The sequence below is a fragment of the Gobius niger genome (assembly GCF_951799975.1).
Source record: "Gobius niger genome assembly, chromosome: 21".
Classification (NCBI taxonomy): domain Eukaryota; kingdom Metazoa; phylum Chordata; class Actinopteri; order Gobiiformes; family Gobiidae; genus Gobius; species Gobius niger.
Genome location: NC_136872.1, coordinates 11,029,728 through 11,054,176, shown reverse-complemented (window position 1 = coordinate 11,054,176; position 24,449 = coordinate 11,029,728). Strand labels below are relative to the sequence as shown.

At 41.8% G+C, this 24,449-nt stretch overlaps 1 protein-coding gene across 1 annotated transcript in view; it reads left to right on the top strand.

The window, feature by feature from the left end:
* The window catches only part of arap2 (ArfGAP with RhoGAP domain, ankyrin repeat and PH domain 2), a 154,561-nt gene that overhangs the window by 96,403 nt on the left and 33,709 nt on the right, over positions 1 to 24,449 (top strand). Inside the window, exons 15-18 of the mRNA XM_079579837.1 lie at positions 5,687 to 5,831; positions 12,238 to 12,340; positions 14,046 to 14,244; positions 23,338 to 23,401. Coding sequence (XP_079435963.1) covers positions 5,687 to 5,831; positions 12,238 to 12,340; positions 14,046 to 14,244; positions 23,338 to 23,401 — 511 coding nt within the window. The remainder of the gene's footprint in view (positions 1 to 5,686; positions 5,832 to 12,237; positions 12,341 to 14,045; positions 14,245 to 23,337; positions 23,402 to 24,449) is intronic.

The following is a 24,449-nucleotide window of genomic DNA, read 5'->3' as shown; positions in this document are numbered from 1 at the left end:
CGCCGGCGTTTTGCGTCTGCTCGCGGCCTCCCGCGGCGTGCGGCTGGGGCCACGGGCCACGGCGGCGTGTGGGAAACAGCTGGCTATGGACGCAGCTGCTGCCTGATTGTAAATCAAGCACCATTGTTCTCCCCATTGAGCCCGGCGCGTGTCTGAAAGCCACTGGGATCAAGGCGCACAGGAAGTGTGCAGCCACAAAGAGAGCAGGGAAAAGCACGCCTTATTATTTGAGGGGGAATTTATTCATGGGTTCCAAAGGTATTCAGCGCAGTGGGAGAAAATAACTCATGGAATCCAACATTGAGGAGACTGAATGGTCTAAATTACGGGTCAAATAACTAGCGGTTTGCTTGAAGTTGTTCTGACCTGTTTTCTTTTTTAATATGGAGGATTTGTGAATGAATAAAATTAGTTATTTTTGGAAAAGAAAGTGATTTTTTTTTTGGTTATACTTGAAAATGCCATATGAATAGTGTGTAACATTTCAAATGCAGTTATGCTTTTCTTGAGGCTGCTAAAAAGAAACATGATTAAGTTACTATCCATCCATCCATCCATCCATCCATCCATCCATCCATCCATCCATCCATCCATCCATCCATCCATCCATCCATCCATCCATCCATCCATCCATCCATCCATCCATCCATCCATCCATCCATCCATCCATCCATCCATCCATCCATCCATCCATCCATCCATCCATCCATCCATCCATCCATCCATCCATCCATCCATCCATCCATCCATCCATCCATCCATCCATCCATCCATCCATCCATCCATCCATCCATCCATCCATCCATCCATCCATCCTCTTCCACTCCTCCGTTTCCGGGATGGCCTTTATTTGAATGAAAGTGTATTCCAAAGGTAATTTTTCATGTAAAACCAATACACTCCTTAACCTGTATCTGTGAACCTTTTTTTCAATCGCATCATTGCCTTTGATTAGAAGACACTGCTCCTGACATTAAGGCCGCGACATCATTAACTCCCAATTAGCTGAAAAGCCAAGGTGAAGGGCTGCTACTCGTTTCTAATCATGTTTTTCCAGCCACACATATAGACAGCGACCAGATCAGACAAAGAACTTGTTCATATATTTGGCACGTGACCACTCCGTTTATGAAAGCAAAATGTCATTGACGTGTGCGCCAAGTGATCCCATTTGACTTATAAAAAAAAAAAAAAAATGGAGACAATGAGGATTGAAAGTGCGCAATTAGTTATTAGACAGGGGTGGGCAGAGGGAGGCGATGACTGCAGTGTTCAGCTTTTATACACCACAAAACAACTTAACTTCATCATCCTCGAAACGGCAAACTTGACATTTGCGCAATCAGGCGCAGAAGCTCGGTCCAGCCTTTTTTCGCGCCGTCGCCAAGACAACGCCACATCCAGGCCGAGCCATTGAACTCGTAATGACTTTAAATACGGCAGTTACATACATGACTTCTTTACGCCGACATGATGGTTCTCACACTCTGTCAAAGTAAAGTGTGGTCAGGAAGGGCAGCGTTTCTCAAAATGCCACAGGAGTGCGTCGAGATATGAATCATGTTTTTTTTTCGCCGCCGTATCTTCAATACTTTTATTTTTCCCCCCGTACAGACAAAGCCACAACAGGAGGGCGAGCCGTTCCAAAAGTACCGCCGTCCCTTTTCCTTATCACATGCTTCTAACAGCCAGTTGTAGTCTTTTTTTTTTTATTGGGACTATATCGGTCCTTCAAAACATCACACGCAATGTTGGCAAAGGAATGCTCAATTAGCATATTCATGAGAGGAATACAGTGGAAACTTTGTAGCGACGGGAGATGGGACGAGGGAGGGGCTGCGCTGTGTTTCCGGCGCTGTGTTTGTAGCGGAACTGCGAGAAAAAAAAAAGAAAGAAAAAAAAAAAGCAGATGGCACGGTGACTTTGAGAAATCCAAAATTAGGTGTGTTGTGGTGAACTTCATGCTCATTGGCGATGTAAATGGCTCCGTCAGACAGTCACGGCGTGTGTTTGTCAGCGTCTCCAGCGCCGTTTGTTGATTGAAATCTGCTTGATACGAGAGGCTTCGCGAGCGGGTGTGGAGTGTACAATACTTGAAGATACTCCTTACATGCAGCTGCTAATGTGTTGATGTTTTACAGGCGTACATTGGCAAATATCTTCACTTTTTGTTGTTGTTTTTACTTTAGTAAAAGGCTTTGGTTACTCTTGATTTTCTGTACGTCTTCAACTAGTTTAACTGTCATGATCTGGGGTTGGTCAGGTCTAGGTTCAGTAACACTATATGATCAACTTGACTACCTGAACATCCTGAATAACCAGGTCATTCCATCAATAAATGTATTCTTCCCTTGTGGCACGGGCATATTCCAAGATGACAATGTCAGGATTTTTAGCCGAAATGAGTATCTATGGGATGTGCTGGAGAAGGGTTTGCGCAGTGGTCAGACTCTCCCATCATCGATACAAGCTCTTGGTGAAAAATGATTGGAACGCTGGATCTTTTGACATTACAGAAGCTTATTGAAACGATGCCACAGCGAATAACACGGCTGTAATCAGGCCGTCGGATGAAGTATTTGACTGCGTAATCTCTTTTTTTTTTTTTTTTGCAGACTTTTTTTTTTTCCAGGTAGTAACTGCTTTTTACTTCTACTTGTTTAGATATGTGTCCATTTTTGTATACTCTACCAACTTCTGGTTGTGTAGTACAGGGGTTCCCAAACTTTTCAGGCCATGACCTCCAAAATCACCAACCTTCTGTAAAATGTGTGGTTTAATGATGTTAGTTTGGAGTCTCCATTTTTTTTTAATATATATATATTTGGTTTAAAGGTGCATTCTGCAACTTTTTTTGCAAAAAAAAAAAATATATATATATATGTGTGTATTTGACCTTGTAGTGACCCAGTGGCTGTATGGGGGTCAATATGGCACCTTTACTTTCCATCAAAGTGTTCTCTAGGACTCTACAGTTGTTTGGAAGGTTTTCACTGTTGACGGACACTCTCACCAGAAAACCTACAAAACAATTGATCCTGGAGCATTGTAGAGACTACCATGATCAAAAGTAAAGGTGCCATGCTGACCACACATACAGCCCCTTTCGCTACAAGGTCAAATACACACAAATATCAACCTTTTTTTTTTGCACAAAAGTTGCATAATGCATCGAATTCACAAAAATGCATCGGATTCAATGTCCAAAATTGAAAAAATATTGTCTTGCGGCCCCCACTTAAGTGTCCCGCGGTGTAGTAGAGTGATAGTATTATCTTGCAGTAGTACTCCAAGGTGTCGTAGGGTAGTCGTAGTTGTGGCTGTAGCAGCAGTTGCTTAGTTGGGTTGCAGTACTTGCGAATAACAAGGTCACTTATTGGTTGCAGTAGCTTATGATATTGTCGTCGCAGTAGTTGTAGCAGTCACAGCAGGAGATGAGTACTCATTTCTCACTGGTGTATTCCGTCTTTGACCCAGTGTCCTTCACTGGATCAAAACGAACGAAACGGCTCCCTGAGTAATATCCCTGTGTGGACGGCAGCCACATCAACTCTCCACTTTCCCTCAGTGGATTTCGACCCCTATCTATCACATTTACTTTACCATAATTACTGTACATGTTAAGTGGAAGCAACAAAACCAATCAGCGAGTTTGTTGTAAGACGATTTTGACACTCCATATTGTGCATGAATCCTCCATAAACACGCAAGTCTTATCTCTGAGCCTTTTTAAATGATGTTCTAGCTCGGAGAGTCATTAGTTGTTTAACAGGGTTAGAGTGCCGCTAATTGTACACAAACCAATCTCTGACATTGCAGACAGTAATTAATTTTTCCTTTCTGACTCGACAAACAATGGCCAGTTTGTTAAGTTCTTTCGGTGCATCCATTACAAGATAAAAACATCTATATATATATGGATTAATAATAGAAGGGGGATGTTTGTGTGACATGAGCAATAGCAAGAGTATTTTAAGACTGAACATTAGTGTGGTTTGCTGTGGAAAAATAAAGTAAAAAAATAATAAGTTGCACAGCAGTAACCACCCCGCAAATCCCTTTGGTTCCTCAAGGAAATTGTCTTTTAATTTTTTTCCCCACAGAGTTGAAAAGAATGATGGACGGTAATCTGCTGATAATGTGGTAACTCGTGAGATCAATGCTCTGAAGGATATTTTCAGAAACTGTAACCAATTTTCAAGTGTTTTCTTTCATTATTTATGCTTTGACGAATGTTTGGCTCCACCACCGAACGAACAAAGCACCTGTGAAATTGTATTCTCCAAATAGTCTGGTGGTTTTACAGCTGCAGGATTGATTTTACAGTGTTGTTGGTTTTACGGCTGGATAAAGAGACAGACTTCTGCGGGATGGTTTACAGTTGATGAAACGTTTAGGGTAGTAAAAGGTTCACAACATTCTAAACATTGATGTACTAATTTCAGATGGAGGACAGGGGCCTTTTAGCTCTATGGGAGGTTATTCTGATAAACAAACAAAGAAAATTGTTCAACCTTTCTGTCTGTTAGTGATTGAATAGAAACACTTGAGGGATTTCGACGCTTAAAGGTGCATTATGTGAGTTTTTGACCTTGTTGTGACCCAGTGGCTGTATGAGTGGTCAGCATGGGGTCTTTACTTTCTATCACAGTGGTCACTAGGACACTCCAGGATCAATTGTTTTGTAGGTTTTCTTGTGGGAAGGTCCGACAGCAGTGAAAATCTTCCAAACAATTGATCTTGGATCGTCCTCGAGACCACCATGATCGAAAGTAAAGGCGCCATGCTGACCACTAACACACAAATATCAACTTTTTTTTCACGTAAGACGTTCCATAATGGACCATTAAAAGGCAGTTCTACCGTAGCATGTAGGACTATGCATTATCTCAATGTTCAGTCCTACGGGGTTGTTTATGCAAAATCGACTTTTTATCATGTTTCAATGTTGTCCTTTCATAAACAAGCTGGATATGTGTTTCGAGGCACTCAAGCATCTTTGAGTAATCTTTGGATTCTTTGCAGCGCAGCGGCAGCTCCCAAATAGCTCCTCCTTTTTTACAAAAAGTTCCTCCTGAGGTCCTATGTATCCAGGAAATGCTTTCCTCACCTGACTATATCAGCTGAGTAGCGAAAGGGAAGCAAGAGGTGTAGGAGTGGGTGGGAGGGGCTTATGGTAGTTTGCATGTAGGATCAGGAGGTGAAACTACTAGATATTTTGTTTCAGGCGTTTTAGTCCAAGATTTCATTTTCTAACCAACAAAGTGTAAGATAGTGATAAAGATGTGTTTGACATTATAGATACTGACGGCAATGTGCCATACAAGGGAGGCGTGGCCTAGCGGAGAGGGAAGCAAACCTCTCATGGGAATCACAACTTTCCCACTTTTCAGCCGTTTTCTGGCAAACTATAAAACATATTCATCTGACACCAATCAAGTCAAAAAGCCAAAATCGGGCCCATGTAGATCTTTTTTTTTCCACAGCAAATTGTTCAGTAGAAGCGAAAAATTACTCATTAACGTTAGCATATGTAGCATGACGCTAAAGTAGCTTCCTGGTTAGCATTTAAGTGTTTATGGGCTTATCTAAAGATGGCGGCTGTGTCTATTACCAAATACCTGGATGAGCCTAATACCCCCTCTTTAAGTACGCTATGATGGTCGCAATTCTTTTTATTTTCCAGATATGGCGAGGCGCTGGTGCACTCTGGAGGCGGGGTTTCTGAGCTACTACGAGAGTGAAAGGAGCCCGTCGGCGCTGGGCAGAGTGGACGTGTCCGAGGTGGTCAGTGTGGCCGTCAACAGCACGGAGACCATGACCGGAACCGGGTATGGGCACACACACACCAATAGACGAGTTCATGCTGGTTAAACGTCAGGGGCGAGATATCGATTCAGACATAAACCATAAACTTTTGAGTTGTCCAAAATATGATGAAAATAATCCATAAACACAATCTACAGAGCACTGAATGGTCTGCGGCAAACACCCAATAGTCAAATGAAATGATAACTGGGCATTGTCGACCCCGGAGTGACGAAACACCGCCTTAGTCTTTTAGCCCTTCTATCCCTGGACCGCACATCGATGTAATAAGTCTAATAAATCCTACTTTATAAGTCACTGTCCATGCACGTTTTAGGACACGCACACACGCGCTACCTTTTTAAAGCAGATTTATCCTCATTAAACAAACTTGAATTGATGGATTGCACTGATTCATCCAAGTCTAAGACACATCCCTGCTCCCATCATGCTTCCCCTTAGCATAATCTTTATTCCCCCATTATTCAATTTAACAGGAGCTATCAAGGCTTTACGACAGTTATATTTCCTGTTTACTTGAGCAGCGCCGCGTTCGCCACTTTACTGCCCTCCCCCCACCACCATCCCCCTTCTTCCCCCTCCCGCTCCGATCGCTCCTCTCTCTCTCCGGCTCTGCAAAGTTATTATTCATATCCAAAGTCCCGCTGACTCCAAACTTTTCTTCCTTTCTCGAGATGTCCTGATCTTCCTCGCTCGCGTTGGGTTTTTCGCCGTTTCCATTGTAGGCTGGAGTCGGCTAATGTCCAATGATTAAACATAAGGCCCAACGACCGCGGCAGCTGTTATGAAGATCCAAACGCGCTGTTATTTGTAAATGTTATTCACACAGGCCGTCGGAGCACATCTGGTCGGCGTTAAGTGCAACCATTGTTATTAAATGAACAGCCATCATGATCATTTCTCTTCGACATACACAGCAATGATCATTTGTGTGGTTTATTTGCAACACTGTACGGAGCAGTCTTTTTTGAACCTCTAAACTTGTTCAGAGAGGTCAGTAAAGGGGGCATGATACATGTGTGAATATACTTTTAATGATTAGATTTTAGTTTAAAAAAAAATCAACTGGCAGTGGTTTTTTGGTGTTGCATGTTGAAATATGAACTGCAAAGCAAATACCGTATTTTCCGGACTATAAGTTGCACTTTTTTTCATAGTTTGGCTGGGGGTGCGACTGGGCTAAAAGCTGGATGGCCATAGCGAGGGGAACGAGATTGCAAATGAGAGCTTGGACAACGTGATGCCGGGAGAGGCTTGTCAACGGTGCAGTTAGCTTATAGAAATCCAGGTTGTTGGATGGTGCGACTTATACTCCGGAGAGACTTATAGTCCGGAAATTACGGTACAAGAATTACCTCAATTTCAGAACGATGTTTGTAAAGTGTCTAAACTAAAGGCTTGGCAGGTTTTGTTAGACTAGTGATGTCGAGATGAACTGTTGTTTACTGTTACAGCGGGTATAAAAGCTCACGATAGGTTTTATTCATTGTAAGAATTTAAGGGCCCACAGTAATCCGCTGTAGAAACAACGTCCAGTGTTAAATCCACCCCAAAACACATGAAGGAACTTCACCTGAACCATGCACATTTTCTCCAGCGTGGTATTACCCAAATCTAAAAGCTTGAAAAAAGTGTCAATATAGCAACGAAAAGGACAAAAATGAGACAAAAACATAATGGAAACCCAACACAAAAGCAAAAAAGTTAAAAAAAAAGTGACAAAAAAAAAAGTGACAAAAAATGTGGCCAAAACAAGACAAAAAAAAAATAGAAAAAAAGACAAAAAGAAGTTTTGTAGACCTTGGCTTTCAAATGAGGCATTACACTCAAGCCGAACTGGAGAAAATGCATGGTTAAGAGGTTAAATGATCCAATATGCAGAGAGCAAATCCTTATCCTTTTTCGTATGATAATTGCATTGCCAAAGGAAGAGTCCCAAAAGAACCAAGTGCTTATGGTGAATTCATAAGACAACAGATCAGAGAGGGGAATATCTTATTATAGAATGTCTTTTGAAATTCAGACCAATTTGCTTTCTTCAGATATGGCAAACGATAATATTCTATTGCCTATTTATTATTTTGAAACCGTTCATCATCAATCTTTTCAAAACAACCCGACAATAAATATAAAATATGTCCATGTAACGTCTTTTTCTTCCTTCATTTCGATATGACTCACAGTCCTTCATAGTCGTAGTCTTTCTAAAAACCCTATCTTAGACTTTTGTTCTGTTTCAATATGAATGCATAAAGATTTTAAGTTCACAAGTGCAAAGGAACTCGCTTAAACATTGTCCGTTTTTTGCCTCTTATTATGAGCCGCATAATAAAAATGTTAATTTCCTTTAGCCTTTGAGAGCAGCCATTTTGGTTATGCATTGACTTCCAGGTCACACTGAAAGCCTATTATTTCTATGTGTAATGCTTTGCCTCCATAATAGCCGTATGTTTCACTAGATTAAACTCTGAGCTGAAACTTCCCAGCATGCCTAAGCGCGGAGCGAGCGGGGCTCACCTCACCTTTTAGACCGTGCTCTTCTCATGAATATTAACGCCATGCAGATGGGCCTCTCCTACCGGCAGCCTATCGTGGAGCTACAGGAGGTTGTAGGTGTCGCTTCCATTAAACGCGGCGTTTGGGTAATTTGAGCGTGGCAAGAGGACACCGTGAATTACAGAGCGTCCGTGAACACATCCCCAAAGTTGTGTGACTATTACAGTAGAGCCGCCGCTGAAGGTATTAATGCGGGAGGGAGAATGTTGGGCGGCGATAAGTTTCTCGACTCATCTCCCTGTTTAACAAGAACATTTTGTGCTAAATTTTGACCTTCAATGTCGACTTAAAAGCTTTGAAATGTAGCTTTCGTCTCCTTTTTTTGGTATTGCACCATTCCACTTGAAATCCCGGTTTCCTTTTCTCAGACTCGCACAAAATGGGAATTCCAGTCGATTTTTTTTCTTTTCTTTTTTTTTTAACAAGGGTTGTGGGGCTGACTTTGGCTAGAAATGTGAAAAATTACATGCATTCATTCATTCATTCAGTCATTTTTCTTTTCATCTTTCTCTACTTATTCTTGGAGTTCATGTGTAGTAACAACTTTGGGCATTTGGTCAGTGTCAGTGGTCAGTCAGTGGTCAGATAAAGTTGACGACATCAGACAAACCCTCCAACCTTCTTGGATGTTCACTTATGAGCAAAATACTGGCTTTGTACAATTGTCAGAAAACAATGTATCTCAAAATGGAATCGTTGCTTTAAAGGGACTAGATGGAAGTTGTTTTTATACTCGCTACTGCCACCTCAGGTCTTATGCGTAACTGCAGTCTCTATATTAAAGGAACAGGCCACTGTTTTTCCATACTGAGATATGTTCTTAACTGAGCTTTGATGAGTTGATGCGTACCTGTCTGGTCTTTACGCGTGTCCTCAGTCACGCAAAAAGACCACAGATGCATATTCCTACGCTCTTCCACGTTTTCACCATTTTAAATACGGTTACATGAGTAGTTAAACGATCCAAGTATAGTACACACAAAATGAAACATGTTGATTTTCTAAGCGGATATAAAGGGGTACTATATTGTAAGGCGTAAAAACACCTTAAAGCAGTACGAAGTAACTCTTGCCCTTAGAGGCCATAAGCGCAACTGCAGGTGTCGTAGCAAGTTACAATTTTTTAACTTATTAATTGTCTTGGAGAGTAAATACTACGCTGACAGGAAAGGCGAAGGGAGAGAGGGATATTGTACATCCAATTATACAATGGATTTTTTTTTTTTCACTGAAACTTGGCTGTAAATACTGTTTAAAGTGACGCTAGCCCGCCGTTAGCTTTGCCCGTTAGCATGTTAGCTTCTTCTTCGTGATTCCATGAGTGTGTATTGCTTGCTCCGGTCCGGTGGCAGTCAAGTTGCAAACATGGTTTTCTGTCCAGAGACACCAGGGGGAGATGAAAGACCCCCCAATGATCCCACTAACACTTATATTTCCCCCAGAGGGACAATGAAAAGGATTTATTAAGGTAAACAGGTTACTTAGTACTGCTTTAAGAGCACTTCGACGTCCGCGTAGTAATATCTTCACAATATCTTCACGCAAAAAGACCAGACAGGTACCAGATCAACTCGTCTAAGCTCAGGGAGGAACATGTCTCAGTATGGAAAAACGGTGGCCTGTTCCTTTAAGTTCGTGCATGACGGTGGACATAGTTTATACTTCTGCCCTATTTCAGTGACAGTGCAGGATTTTAGCGGCAGTTGTGGTGAACAGGTCAACAAAAACAAGGAAGAAGCTCATCTCGGTTTTGTTTGTCTTGGCTTTTAAATGAGGTGTTGCTCTGGCCTACAGGCTGTAAGCTGCAGTCGAGAAGCTGGGCTCGGTTAATGCGAGGGTTAAGGGGTTAAAAAAACAACAATTATTGCTTTCCAGTAACTGAAGCAATATGTCTCGTTGGCTTCCACATGCAAGATGATTTTTAAACAAATAAATTTAGGCAATATGTTCATTTGGCTGCGCTTAAAGTGTGAAAAGCGGAGTTCAATTATCCTAACCTTACTATAACTTAATTATATTGTTTGCTCTTTTGTTATTTTCATTTACAGTATGGCTTCTTCTAGCTTTTGTATTTTTGCTGTACAAACTAATGATCCAATTTGAATTAAGTTTCGCCAAGGGTTAAAACCAGGTCTTGGTTTGATTAAAAGAATTGTCATGGATTTTCCAACTGAACTTTACACGCCCACTCACACATCCTGGTTTGTTTCACACGACGAAACAATTTCATGTTTACGATAAATTATAAAAACCACGGCAGCATAATGTGGAACCTGGAGTGTTCTCTTCCAGGTGCTACCATTACAAACCAGGCCAATAATCTTATCGTCGAGGTTTGCACTTTGGTAAAGGTGGCGCTTCTGGTTTATTTTCGTCATTATTCCGGCACACACCACCACCACCACCCCCCCTCACCGCTGCCATCCGAACAGTTCCTCACCATTAGGACGCTGATAATGCATCTGTTGTCCTTTTCCTCGGCTGCTCTCCTCATAACCTGCTCCGGCTCGTCTCCCAGCGGAGCCCCTCTAACAAGCGCCGCACACCTGCCGTCAGGAGCAGGGAGGTAGGGAGAGGGGGGGGGGGCTCTATAACGGGGGCTGGGGGTCACGCCGGGGCACGCAAACATCCATGTCTGCGGCGTTCCCACGACACGACAGAGAAGAGAGCAGCGCGCCGTTTTCCTCTGACCCCCCCCCCCTCTTCGACTCGCCGGCTTAAACACCCCATCCAGGCAACGTTTAGAGCCCACTCCTGGCCCGGGAAAGGCGCGCCCCCCCCCCCACCCCCAGCTACCACCACCCCACCGTCCCCGCAGCGCGTTCCAGCCATTAAGATAGTGATACCGTGACCCCCCCTGCACCACCTCGGAGATGGAGAGAGAGAGAGAGACGCTGCACCGGCCCAAAGACCAACAAAGATTAATAGCCGCCTTTTTGCTTCTGACAGCGGGGATTTTGCCCGTGATTTTGTGTATGTGTGTGCGCGTGAATGAGCATAGCAAAGAGCATCAAAGTGTTTCATAGAGTCATAGGTGGGATGTATAGGAAGGCCAGGTTTGTGAGGCTTCCGCGGGAGTTGGGCATTTCAATTGAAGCTATATCTTTTTCCGCAAGGCGTTGTTCTTCGTGTGATGTTTGCTGTGGGAGTGAGCGTACCTGAATTGTACAATATGCAACAAAACTTTGAGAAACAAAGTGAGTGGTCATTTATTTTTAAGAGATCCGGGTTCAAAACTTGGGAATGCAAACTTTTTAAAGCAGAACTAAGTAGCTCATGCCCTGAGAGGCCATAAGCGTCGCTGCAGGTGTTGTAGCATTTTACGTTTTTTACTCATTGATTGTCCGTGAGAGTAAATACTACGCTGACAGAAAAGACAAAGGGAGAGAGGGATATTGTACATCCAATGACATAATGGAGATAATTTTTTTCAATCAAACTTAGCTGTAAATACTGTTTAAGTGGCGCTAGCCCGCAGTTAGCTTTGGCCGTTAGCCTGTTAGCTTCTTCTTTGTGATTCTATTAGTGTGTATTGGGGCCTCTGACCCGTTGGCAGCGAAGTTGCATTTGTGGTTTTCTGGCCAGAGACACCATGGGGAGATGAAAGACACATGTATTACTCCCAGAGGGACTATAGAAAGGATTTATTAAGGTAAATAAGTTACTTTTTTTTTTATCAATAGTGGATTATCAGTCACCTTTGATTTCTTCATATACACAATGTAACGCTTCTCTTTAGAACCAAAACGACACATTACTAGCACATCAAGACCTCTTAATCATGTTAAAACCATTAAATTTTTGTTCATTTTATGCTAACTTCTCCCTTGTAACTGTGTGTTTCCGACGCAGGGCTGTGTTTACCGTGGAGCTGTATTTGCGAACGGAGCGAGTCGTGATCTTTGGCGTCGAAACTCAAGAAACGCAACGTGACTGGATCCAGGCTTTAACAAAGGTGACGCGCTTTGCACTCCACAGGCAACGGATTCACATTTCCTGCAAAAAAAATGCATACACCGTCCCCCCCCCCCCCCCCCCCCCCAGCACTCCTCATGTTCTATTCTGCCCCCAACTGACAGCCTCGTAATAACACCCTCCATAAATGCTGCTTCCTTTTTATTTCTTCAATCTCAGCCAACCAAGTTACACATTGTGGGAGTTATTGCTGTATCGGTCCATATGCCTTCCCATCTGCACCATAAGCCTCCTACACCTCCATCTATAGCCGCGTGAATCACAGAACAATAGCTGGACGGAGCAGTGCAAATTTGACCCAGAAGACTAAGCATCTGTTCGCAAAATATGAAAAAGTTAAAGTCGTTAAACTACATACTTTTTCAAGTTGTAATTAAAAAAAAACACCTAAACATGTTGTTTTGGGGCTCTCGGAATAAAAAGTGTTACCAGATACGAATATACGCCACAATGTTGTAATCCCCAAAGATGTTTTTTAGTCTTAATAAATTCACCAAACCTGTCCGTCAAATTCAAATTGACGTCTCCGCTCAGTTTAGCATGCCTGACAGTAACAATAGGTCATGGAAGTTTTCTTCAGAAGAAGTTCGTAAGTACCACTTTAAGAAGTTTCTGGAGAATGGAAGGTCTTATTCACAAAGTGTTCTTTAGAAGAACTAAAAAGACACTAAAAAGATCACTCCTTCTCATCACATTTACATCATATTAACTATGTAAATACAAAGACATGCCCTCTAAACTTCCATATATGGGCATGACAAGAGCATCACCAGAAGCCGGATGTACTCAATTCAAGTAACATGTACTTCAGTTACTTTATGTTGTAATATCATCACGCTGTTCTTTTTACTTGATTAATACCATTTTTACTTAAAGGTGCACTATGTAACTTTTTTATTTGAAAAAAGAAATAGACTAGATATTTGCGTGTATTTGACCTTTTAGTGACTCAGTGGCGTTATGGGTGCAGCATGGCACCTTCCCCTCATTGTGGACTACATGACGCTCCAGAATCAATTGTTTTTGGTCTTCTGGCCCGTTTCTGGTACGAACCCCTGAAAACAACTGATCGCTGTTCGTACCATAGAGGCCGCTGTGAGGGAAAGCAAAGGTGCCATTCTGCACCCATAACGCCACCGAGTCATTAAAAGGTCAAATGCGCGCAAATATTTTTTATATTTTTTTCATCTGAAAAGTTGCATAGTGCAAGAAAGAATATTTGTGAGTAAATTAGATTATCTGTTCATCTGTTCATTTCATAATTTTTGAATTGTTTGTCCTATTAAATCGCAACAATCAAAATGAAACGGACCATGTTTTAATATATAATATGTTTTAATGACATAATATTCTAAAGCTACAGATTTACTACAGAGTCCTCGTCATTGTTTCTTGGATTTGTTCTTCCTGAAAAAACATTGTCAGCTCAGAACCAAAAATGTTCATGAGAAGGCCTTAAGAACAAATTTGTGCGTGCGTTTCATGAACGAGGGCTATTGTTTTTCGCTTGGTGTTGAACCGTAAGGCCACTGTGGACTAGACGCTTTGACGAAGTTGTAATTCATCACAACTTAGTCAAGACACGTCCATTATGCAAAGCTGTACTACAAGAAACAAAGCAAGGCTAAAGTATCCAGAGTGCCTTCAAGGGTATGACTGTCTCTTTTTTGTTTTGTTTTTCGCAGTGCTTCGTGCCGTCCAACGTTGAGAGCATGGTTCGGAAAGAGAGCGAGCTGATTGGGCGTCTGTACTATAAAGAAGGCCACGACCTCTACCACTGGAGACTGGGCTGGTTTGTGCTGGAAGGCTCGGCGCTGCACTTCAGTTCAGGAGAAGAAGAGGCAGAGGAGGAGGTTCTGCTGCTCAAACAACTCCAGGAACTCAGTAAGAATCCGCGCCACAGTGAGAAATTCCCTCGTCTGTTTCTCTAATGCGATTTCTCAGGCACTTTTATAGCATTTTGGCAGATTTTTCATTCTGCCCTTGGGCTCCTATGTTCTTTCGAAAAACAAAATCCATCTACTCTTGGTTTCCTCTCCTTTCTTTTCAGACAAATAATATCATATTATGCTGTAATTATCTCGCCTTATAAATAAACAACAAAAACTGTTATGACTGGTCAAAAGTAGGTAATTTCATTATCGGCAAAGCAGCTTTAACAAACATTTCAATAACAGTACTCCAATGATAAGGTCAAAAAGTGAAAGAATCTCGTCCAGTCTTTAGAGCAGGTCTTTCACAGACTCCCCTTTGATATTTGACAGAACTTTGATCGGTGATTTGCCTTCAGATTTCCCGATTCGAGCGCATCTAATAAATACAAGCCAGCATTCTTTAGTCTAGCTGCAACATTTATATCACAAGACAAGTGTTTTCCCACCATACGGCACCTAATAAGCCACTTTATGAAATGCTGCCGGTAAATGTAATCTACATTGACTTCGTAAAAGAAAATATGTGGGAAATAAACCCAATTTTGTGGCGTTTTTTCTTTTAACACATTGAGTTGTGCCGGTATCTTGAAAATCCCCTGTGTTAAGTGGCTTCAGTGGAGCTTTAAATGGGCAATACATCCCACGGCACCAACCCACTATATCCGTTTATGGTCACTTGCGTTAACACCGTGAAGAATTGCAACATTTTCACTTCCTTTTTTTTTTACTACCCCTCTTCCCCTGCAATTTCCTTAAAAAAAAAAAGCTACCCTATCCATAAAAGCCTCCGACCAGTGGCATTTGTAAGTGCTTAATGATGTCAAACGATGCATGCAAACGACCAGTGTCAGAAGACATTCCTGCTTCGCACACCATTACATTTTTCTGCTGGATCTCGGCCCCTAATTGGCCCGAGCACTTGTCCAGAACTTTGGAAGCGGGAGGAGGAGTGTGTGCGGCGGAGAGGAGATGGACTATGCCGATGCCAGGCCTGTATTTCCAACAGGCATTTTGGGCGAAAGTGTGTTCAATTTCACAGTACAAACTATAATGTAACAATGAGTCACTTTCTTCCGTACAGTGTGTTATGAAATACTGAATCTCCCGGGTATCAGCAGGGTCGCCACTCGAACAACCAATTCGGAGGGACAGACAAAGTGAATCTCTTTTTATTTGTGATTTTTGTACCAGGGCTACTTCAGGTGATGCTCAGGGACATTTAATTCATCCTTCAGTCATGTATCTAAGCTTTTGTAGTCTAGACATTGGTTTAGACCCAGTTTGCACGTAATTCAACCTGGATAGACTGAAAAAGAGACAAAGGCAGCGATTAGATTTATTGACATACACTACTGTGGCCACTTACATTAAAGATTTTCGCTGAATGCATGAATTTTTGAATGAACACGTACGGAATTATGTTTAAAACAAAAAAAAAAGTTGAAATAGATTCTTCAAAATAGCCGCCTTTTGCGTTGGTTATTGATTTGCACACTTGTGACATTTTTGCAATGGGCTTCACGATGTCGTCACCAGGATGGTTTTCTCGTCACAGAACTGTTGAAAACCACAATTGCAACTTCCCTGCCTACGGGTCGGATTTACCAGTACAGCTGCAGTTACACGTATGACCTGAGGTGGCAGTAGTGTGTATAAAATGGCCAACTTGCATCTAGTCCCTGTAGTATTCTAAAACTACAGATTTACTACAGAGTCCTCGTGACACTAAAAGAATCACGAAAAAGAAGCTTGCGGGCAAAGCTAACTGCGAGCTAGCGCCACTTAAACAATGTTTAAGTGAAGCTAGCGGGCAAAGCTAACTGCGAGCTAGCGCCACTTAAACAGTATTTACAGCCAAGTTTGAGTGAAAACAATGATCTCCATTGTGTAATTGGACGTACAATATCCCCCTCTCTCCTTTTGTCTTTTCTGTCAGCGTAGTGTTTACTCTCACGGACAATTAATGAGCAAAAAAAACGCAACATGCTACGACACCTGCAGTGGCGCTTATGGCCTCTTGGGGCATGAGTTAATTAGTACTGCTTTAAAATATAAAACACATTTTGAGTTATTTTGCCCTTTTTTGTTTCCTGCGTAATCTCATGTGAGTTTAATGTTTTCAATGAGAATCTCACAATGTCAATAGTGTTGGAAATAAAGAAAAGCGTCTCCAAACTTTTGAACGGTAGTGTATGTATTTTGCCGATCAGACCCCGGCATTAGACATGGATATACAGATTATAGTACAGTTATAGTATGGATGGGTAGGTTAGAGTTAGTGATGTCTTCCTCCGGAGCCTAAGGCGAAGGATGTAGTAGTGTGAAACCGTGGACACAAGAGGCGGTGGAGGGGTGGAGGTGGGTCGCAGCACATCTGGGAAGCAGATGAGCCATGAACATTGGAGGCTTAAACGAAGGACCCCGGGGCGATGATTACAAGGTGTGGCTCTGCGCTGATAGGCTGAGGTGGAGGTGTGACCCTGGTATACACGATCATTGGCTGGAGGTAGGTGACGCTGAAATGAGTCTTCCAGGCCTAGGCTTCTTTTAGAGTCCTCACTGGATCTTTGGCTTTGACCCCACAGCAGTTTCAAAGAGTTAGGGCTGGGCAAACTGTTGGAATAATTCATATCACTATTTTCTGAGTGCCTAGATCAATTTGTATTGGATCATAAATAGTGTCGTTACGTGTTTGAGATACTGTAAGTCTACCATGTGGCTGCATCTTGATGGTTCACAACCTTTCTATGTGTAGCCAATTATCCATCATAGATTAAGTTTTTTTTTAAAAGTTTGATAGATGAGGACGATCTTGACTATTCAAGCACCTTCTGCCAAGACTAATTTGGATGAAAGGTTCATTTTTAATTAACACCATCTCCCATTAGTTGTATTTAATTAAGTACAAGGTATTTTAAAGTTTAAACTCGCGCTCTCTCTCAAATGTATACTGCAGATCCCGTGTGGGCGGCTCATGCCCAGACAGATTGTTTGTAAGCAGAACGAGTGGTCATTAAACATACACGAGAACAACACGACTTCTTTATCAAAACTATTTCTATTAAGAATCCAAATTAATTGAAGTCGCCAGCTGGAGCCGGTTTATTACTGACTTGTTTTGCCAGCAACTGCCACCAACGTTTGCATTCAGCACATCCCGCAAATGTTCTAATATTTACAAGATGCTGGTGCTTTGGCAGGATTTTTTTTTATTGCCTACTGATAATATCTGCCAGACACTTAAAATGTGTGCTGCAGACATTGTGTGCCGACCTCACACTAGAAACGGTCTGATGTTTATAAGGCAGTTATATCCTGTTTTGTATAATAGTCTTGTGGTTTTAATCTAACATCTACCATAAAAGGAGGAAAATATGTTAATACTTTACTAAATATTACCAGATCTGGAAAGAATACTTTAATTATATGCCTGTTTCAGCAAATATCATTAAGTCTTGTGAACATTTTTGGATAATTAGTTCATTGTCACTTTTTCATGCTTAACTTTGTAAATGAGTTAGTGCTTTACCCTGTGAGGTGTGAGCTACTTTTACGCAACAAAAAATGTCAGAGAACATGTGTAACTATGCAACTTGAGAGGAGTTCACCTGCAATCGGCTGATATGTTAACACGATTAAAGGAAATGACTTGACTTTCCTCTTTATTCTTTACTACATTTGGCTAAATGTTTGGCAACATGTTCAGGGCAGAAAAGAAAATGCATCTGAATAAAGTTCAGGATGGAAGGTTATAAATTCCATGTAGATCCACTTTGCTCCAGGTCACTGTTTGTAAATCCATCGAACAAACTATAGTCTCCAAATGCTTTAATGTGAACAATAACGGCAGTATTTACCTTCTGGATTGTCTGTTAAGGTTAAGGTTAAGGTATGCAGTACTTTATTGATCCCCGATCCTCGATGCCGCTGGGGCGACCTGTAGGAGCAGTGAGTTGCCAGCGTGGGCCGGCGCTCGGGGGCCCATGTGGAGCCAGGCTAGTGGTCCAAAAGACCTTCCTGGAGGGATTCACCTATTGTACATGTATTTATTGGTAGGGGATAGGGCTGCACAATATTGAAGTAACTTGCAATATGTGATACCGCTGTGCAATATTGCGATAATGATACTATTGCGCTATTTCACTAAACCATTTAGAAAACATGACTTTAAAAACACTACATAAGCACCACAACAAAACTAGAATGGAACCAAATCCGGAAATAGAACTTTTACAAATGTATAAATTCAGTGCATGTTTTGGCTGAGTTTGCAAAAAAAATGTGCGTGCAATATATTGTGGCTTCTTGCTATACAGATATTGCATCACCTAATATTGCAATGCGATATTTTTTACGATATATTGTGTAGCCCTAGTAGGGGAAACCGGAGTACCTGGAGGGAACCTCCGCAAACACGGGGAGAACATGCAGACAAACAAGCGCTACCAGGCTGCCAATTAGTTTATTATGGGAAAAAAGTCCCATAATACTTTGCAATTTGACATCACCATCCCAAACTCTATGAAGCGTATGTAGAAAGAGAGCTGCTTGGAAAGGGCTGGGAGGCTACTGGTCGAAGATCCCTGAGTTTGAGTATCTGAAGTCAACCCAAATACACCTTTTGACCAGCTTGTCGATACTTACTTAAACAAATAGTCTACACGTATGACAAATGATCAGGTGAGGTTACTAGGATATGTGTTGCACGATATGACATTGCCATGATATTTTTGCTATTATTCCATACCGCCTTTGCTATGCCCAATCCCGTCAGACCTTGGAAACTAAGCAGGGAAGGGCCTGGCAGGACTTGGATGGGAGACCGTTTGGGAACACCAGGAAGCCTAGCGAATGTAGTTCATGAGTGAATAGAAATGTAAAGTGTCTTTGAGTGTCAAGAAAAGCGATATATAAAACCAATGCATTATTATTAGTAGTATTATTCAGGTATTTGCCAATGTTTTTCAGGAGTTCGCTAAACCAAGATAAAAGATGAAGATTGTAATTGAAAGCTAATGATTCGTATTTGACTACATTGCCTGTAACTGTAGCACAGTAGCACAGAGCCACCTCCGTTTGTGGAGTCGCGGGTTGCTGTTTGAAGAGAAGATAAAGTGTCGCCCAGAAAGCCCCAGACTGCGGCGTTGACACAGCTCCGCGTCTGATATGAACCGTTTGAGGACATTAGAATCGACGGCGCAGCGTGACGCGCAAACACACGCCGAGGTTAAATCGATGGATCTTTTTAATCCATTTACACCTCCACGTGGATCAAAATGGTGTCAGCGGCGCCTCATCTTCTCACCCGGGGCAGGGTAAAAAGGAACGGCGGCGGGGTTCGTTCGTCTTCCAACCAGGATTCGTCACAGCCGGGGAGCCGTCAGGCGCCCGAGGGAGCGAGTCGTGTCGGAGATGGGGGGGAGGGGGGGGGGGGGGGTTGTTGGGTCGACTCTGGAGCGCCCCTTTAGGAACCAGCGCCTGTGACATGGGATTAACTTTCTCCTTTTCTCTGCAGTGACACGAGCTCACGAGAGGCGCTCCCGTTCACTACCCATGGGTTACACAAATACACATTTCAATTAAAACCCGCAACGCGCTTCGAACATGCACCGAGCGAGGAGTGTGTGCTAGGAGTTTAGCTTTATGACCCCGGGGCTGCGAGATTTACAATCAAGCGCCATCATTTTAGCAAACCCACTCAAGGGCGCCATCACGGTAGGTAAAGCATCGACTTTAATCAAAACTTTTATCACCAGTTCTGTAGGCTGCCAGTTTGGTGACAATAAATGGAAAATGATTATTACCAACAGCGTCTCTTGATATGAAGATTTTCTATAAACCCCCGGCCCGCGCACATGTTCAGCGTGACAGAGTCATAATAAGAAATGAGGAAAATGGCTCGAAGTTTCGCAGCATTTTCAGTGCTTTTTTTTTTTTTGGCATGGTGGGAGTCTTTTTTTTCACTCGGAATTACAATAAATACAGATTTTATGTTTCAAATCTCGAGAAAAGGTCGATAATTGGGCCATGGGCAAATTGATTCAGAATTGTCGGATTTGAGATACTGGCAAAATATCTTTTTGTAAGTTAGTAAAAGTTGCTAAAAGAAAATGACATGTCTGTGCCTGGTAGTAGAGGCAGAAAGTTAATCTCTTGAACATGAAGGTTTTTCATAATTACTTTACTGCGCACTTTTTATTCTTTTTATTCACAAACTTGGAACTTTCTTCGGTTCAATCGTGCGACATGAAACATCTAACATAAAACTTGGTAGATGAAGAGCTGGGAGAGACACTCAGCAAGTATAAACACAAACCTATGAGGACAGAACAGCGTTATCCTCTTCACCCCTACCTGAACCGAGCACATTTTCTCCTGTTTGACTTTACCCAAATCTAAAAGCTTAAAGCAGAACTAAGTAACTTGTTTACCTTAATACATCCTTTCCATAGTCCCTCTGGGGGTAATACAAGTGTTAATGTCACCACAATTGCAAAACACACTAATAGAATTACGAGGAAGAAGCTTCAGGCTAATGGGCAAAGCTAATTGCGGGCTAGCGCCACTTAAACAGTATTTACAGCCAAGTTTTATCGGAAAAAAAAAAAAGTATCGTGTAATTGGATGTACAATATCCCTCTCTCCCTTTGTCTTTTCTATCAGCATAGTATTCACTCTCACGGACAATTAATGAGTAATAAAACGTAGCATGCTACGACACCTGCAGTGTTGCTTATGGCCTCTAGTGGCATAAATTACTTAAACTTACTTATTTACTTAAAACACGACATAAAAGCAAAAAATAACAACAAGCAAATGACAAATAAGCAACATAAAAAGTGAAAAAAAATAAAAATAATGTAGGGCAAAAAAATGACACAAAAAACGCACAAAACCCGACAAAAATGTGAAAAGTTAGGATCAAATGAGGCATTGCACTGTTGCTCTCCAGTCAAGTAGCTTTTAGATTTGGGTAAAGCCGAACTGTAGAAAATGCGCTTGGTTAAGGTGAGGGTCAATAGATTAATCTAAGCTGTGAAGTCTTCCGTAACTAGTGCTGCTTTTTTCTTTGAGTGTGCTTTTTGTTTGCCATCTTATGTATTGTATCCATCTTGAATGAGCACACGAGAGCAAAACAGTTCTTTTTTCCCTAATTTGTTCTAACACCCAAGAAATCTCCTTCTGAAATGCCCAGCGCAGATTATGAATACAACACAGCAGCAGATTTAAGCCCCATCAAATTAACATATTTAGTAACTCAAAGACCTCAGTGTGCTGTTACATAGATAAAAGATCATTGCCGCATCTGTTCAAACAACCGAGACAAGTGTTTTTGCATTTACCTGATAAGACGCTTAATAACGTCCTCAGAAGTCGATATCAATCACCAAGTTTTGTTCCCGTTTCTCAGTAGTTTGGATCAGTATTAAGATCACTGCCCTTGAAATTCTCCCCGAGTGAAATAAAAGACAAATCTGCGCAGCGAGAATTGAGGGGGATTAACGTGCCGTTTTGCTGAGAATGTACAGTAACGACAATATAAGCAACTGTTGCTGTTTTCATTGGCCAAACAGTATTCTCATTCATTTATGGATTCCTTTGACTGAACTCTGCTTATTGTGAAAAGAAGAAGTTGACTTAAGTGATGCATGAGAAAAGTGAATATAGACAAGCCATTGTTTTTGAATCTTTTCCCTTTGAGTAGCTTCCTGTTATTGACTTTCCTTTGCCTCTCCGAAAAACTGCCTGTTTTTTTTTTATATTTTGTGCCGCACGAAATGGAAAGATTTTTAAGAATTTATAAGTTCTTGAGAAGTGTGGTGTGGGTATGTATTTATTTTATTTCTTCATTTCTCTATTTTGCTGAGGGCTGTCAGGTTGGTATGGTTTACCACGCATTTAAGACTTGGAACTGTCTTAGAAAAACCAACAAAGTAGCAGTCTAACTACGCAAGTTTAAGTAATAGTCTAACACTCACTGTATTTTCTGGACCACAAGTCTGACTTTTTTCATAATTTGGTTGCGGGTGCAATTAATGCTCAGGTGCGATTTATATATCAAAATATATAATCCCACAATGTTTGTTATTTTCACACTGACAGCCGCTAGAGGGCGCTCTAGGCTTGTGTACCAGTATCTGCTACTCCTGAACCACTGAAGATTTGAAATATGGTAATCGAGCAGCAGAAAGAAAGTTTAGAGAGGCGAAAAGCGGAGATTACTCACTGCAATAAAGAAAACAAAAACAGCTAATCGCGGGCTAAAAGCTAGATGGCCACAGCGAGAGGAACGAGTTCACAAATGAGAGCTTGAACAACGTGATGCCGAGAGAGGCTTGTCAACAGTGCACCAGGGTGGCTGGTGCGACTTATACTCCGGAGCGATTTATAGTCCGGAAAATACGGTATACATTCAGTCCATTGATTTAAACTTGGCCAATCATTTTGCTTTGGGGCAGGGAAAGGCTGTCAGTTTGTCTAAACAATAAACACATTTTTCGGGATTACAGTCTCAACTTTTCATACGTTTGATTTATACTGACTTGTAACCTTCATCACCTGGGCTCGTTCACAAACTGTTGACGTCAGATGCTCGGCACCCCTTGCCGTTCCTTCCCTCCTTTTCAACTTCAATTTTAAAAGATTGATTTTCCGCGACGAGGAATGACGCTAGGGTTCCGCGAGATACAATGCAGTTATGTTTTGGTTTCATTTACATGGTGTCAATCCAAGTTTGACTGTCACAACACTAAAAAACGAAAACACAATTGATTTTCGCTTTTTCATTACCTGCGCACTTGTGTCTGTCAGCATGCTCGTGTCGCTGTATGGGTCTAGACGTATTGTACACCATTATTTCCCATGATTGAGTTCTGATGCAAATGAGCGCTTGAGAGAAGTGAGCGCTTTCAGTGCCGTGTAATAAACGCCTCTCCTTTTTTTTGCCGCAGACCCTGCTAATTCCTCTTACTTTAGACGTATTGATGTCATTATGCAATTTTCAATGCAGCGGCGGTTAAAATATATACTTTTCTCTCCGCAGCTGTCTCTACACACACAGAAGGCGAAGAGAAAATGCAGGTCCTGCTCATGGTCGAGGGCGGCAGGTAAAAGAGTGGATATCTTTTAAGCATGTTTGTGTTCTGATAGATGATAGATTGATAAACTTTATGGTCTGTCCCTGAAGGTGAAAGAAAGAAACAAACACACTTCCATAAAAGCCCAAGGCACATTTAAAATCAGAATAACAAACATTGAACAACAGGTCGCATTACTTGTGGCCGTTCATGGTGGTGATTGCGTTTGGGATACATCACTTGTTACGTATGTTTTTGTGGGCCGGGGGGACTTTATATAGCGCCTGCCTGTTGGGAGCAGCATGAAGGCGCTATGAAGTGGATGTGAAGGGTCCTCAGTGAATCTGGGTGGCCATCCTCAACACTGAGCGAATGTAAAGTTCAGACAGAGGGGCTTGAGCCGTACTAGTGATTTCTGAAGCTTTGACTGACAGGAAGTCGAACCGTGATGTGGTGCTAGAATTGATTATGGGTTCAATGAGTGATTTGTAAACCAGTGTTAAAATGTCCTCTTTTTTTTTCATTTTACATAAAGTGACCTGAGCAGATGGAGGCGCTGTCCGCATGATGGTTGAAAGACAGGCCAACGTCTATTTCGGTCCCTAAGTATATTCTCAGTCATCTAGCAATTCTCCATTGACTGGACTGGGTTTATTGCATTTCGCTTCTGTCTCCTGAAGCTTCTTTTCACTCTTGTTGTCAAATATCACACTGATGACAAGCTCTATTTAAACTTTGCTCACTCAGGACTACCATAACCCCACCTATTTCTTTAAAAAAAGAAAAAAAACCATTAAAAACAGTTTCACTAATATGTTCTGGGCAGGGGCGAGTCATTAGATCCCAATTGCATTGACAAAGCCCACAGCACTGTGACGTGTTAGAATTTTGACCACACTACTGTCAAAAGTATGGTAAAAGTGGCCTTAAGATGGGGATTTACTGCTGCATTGCACTGCTCACTGCACTGTTCCTTACACTGAATGGAGACACATTGAGTATTGAGAGAACATTGTATCATGCAAGTATGATACATCAAAAACGGAATCACGAAGAAGAAGCTAAAAGGCTAACGGGC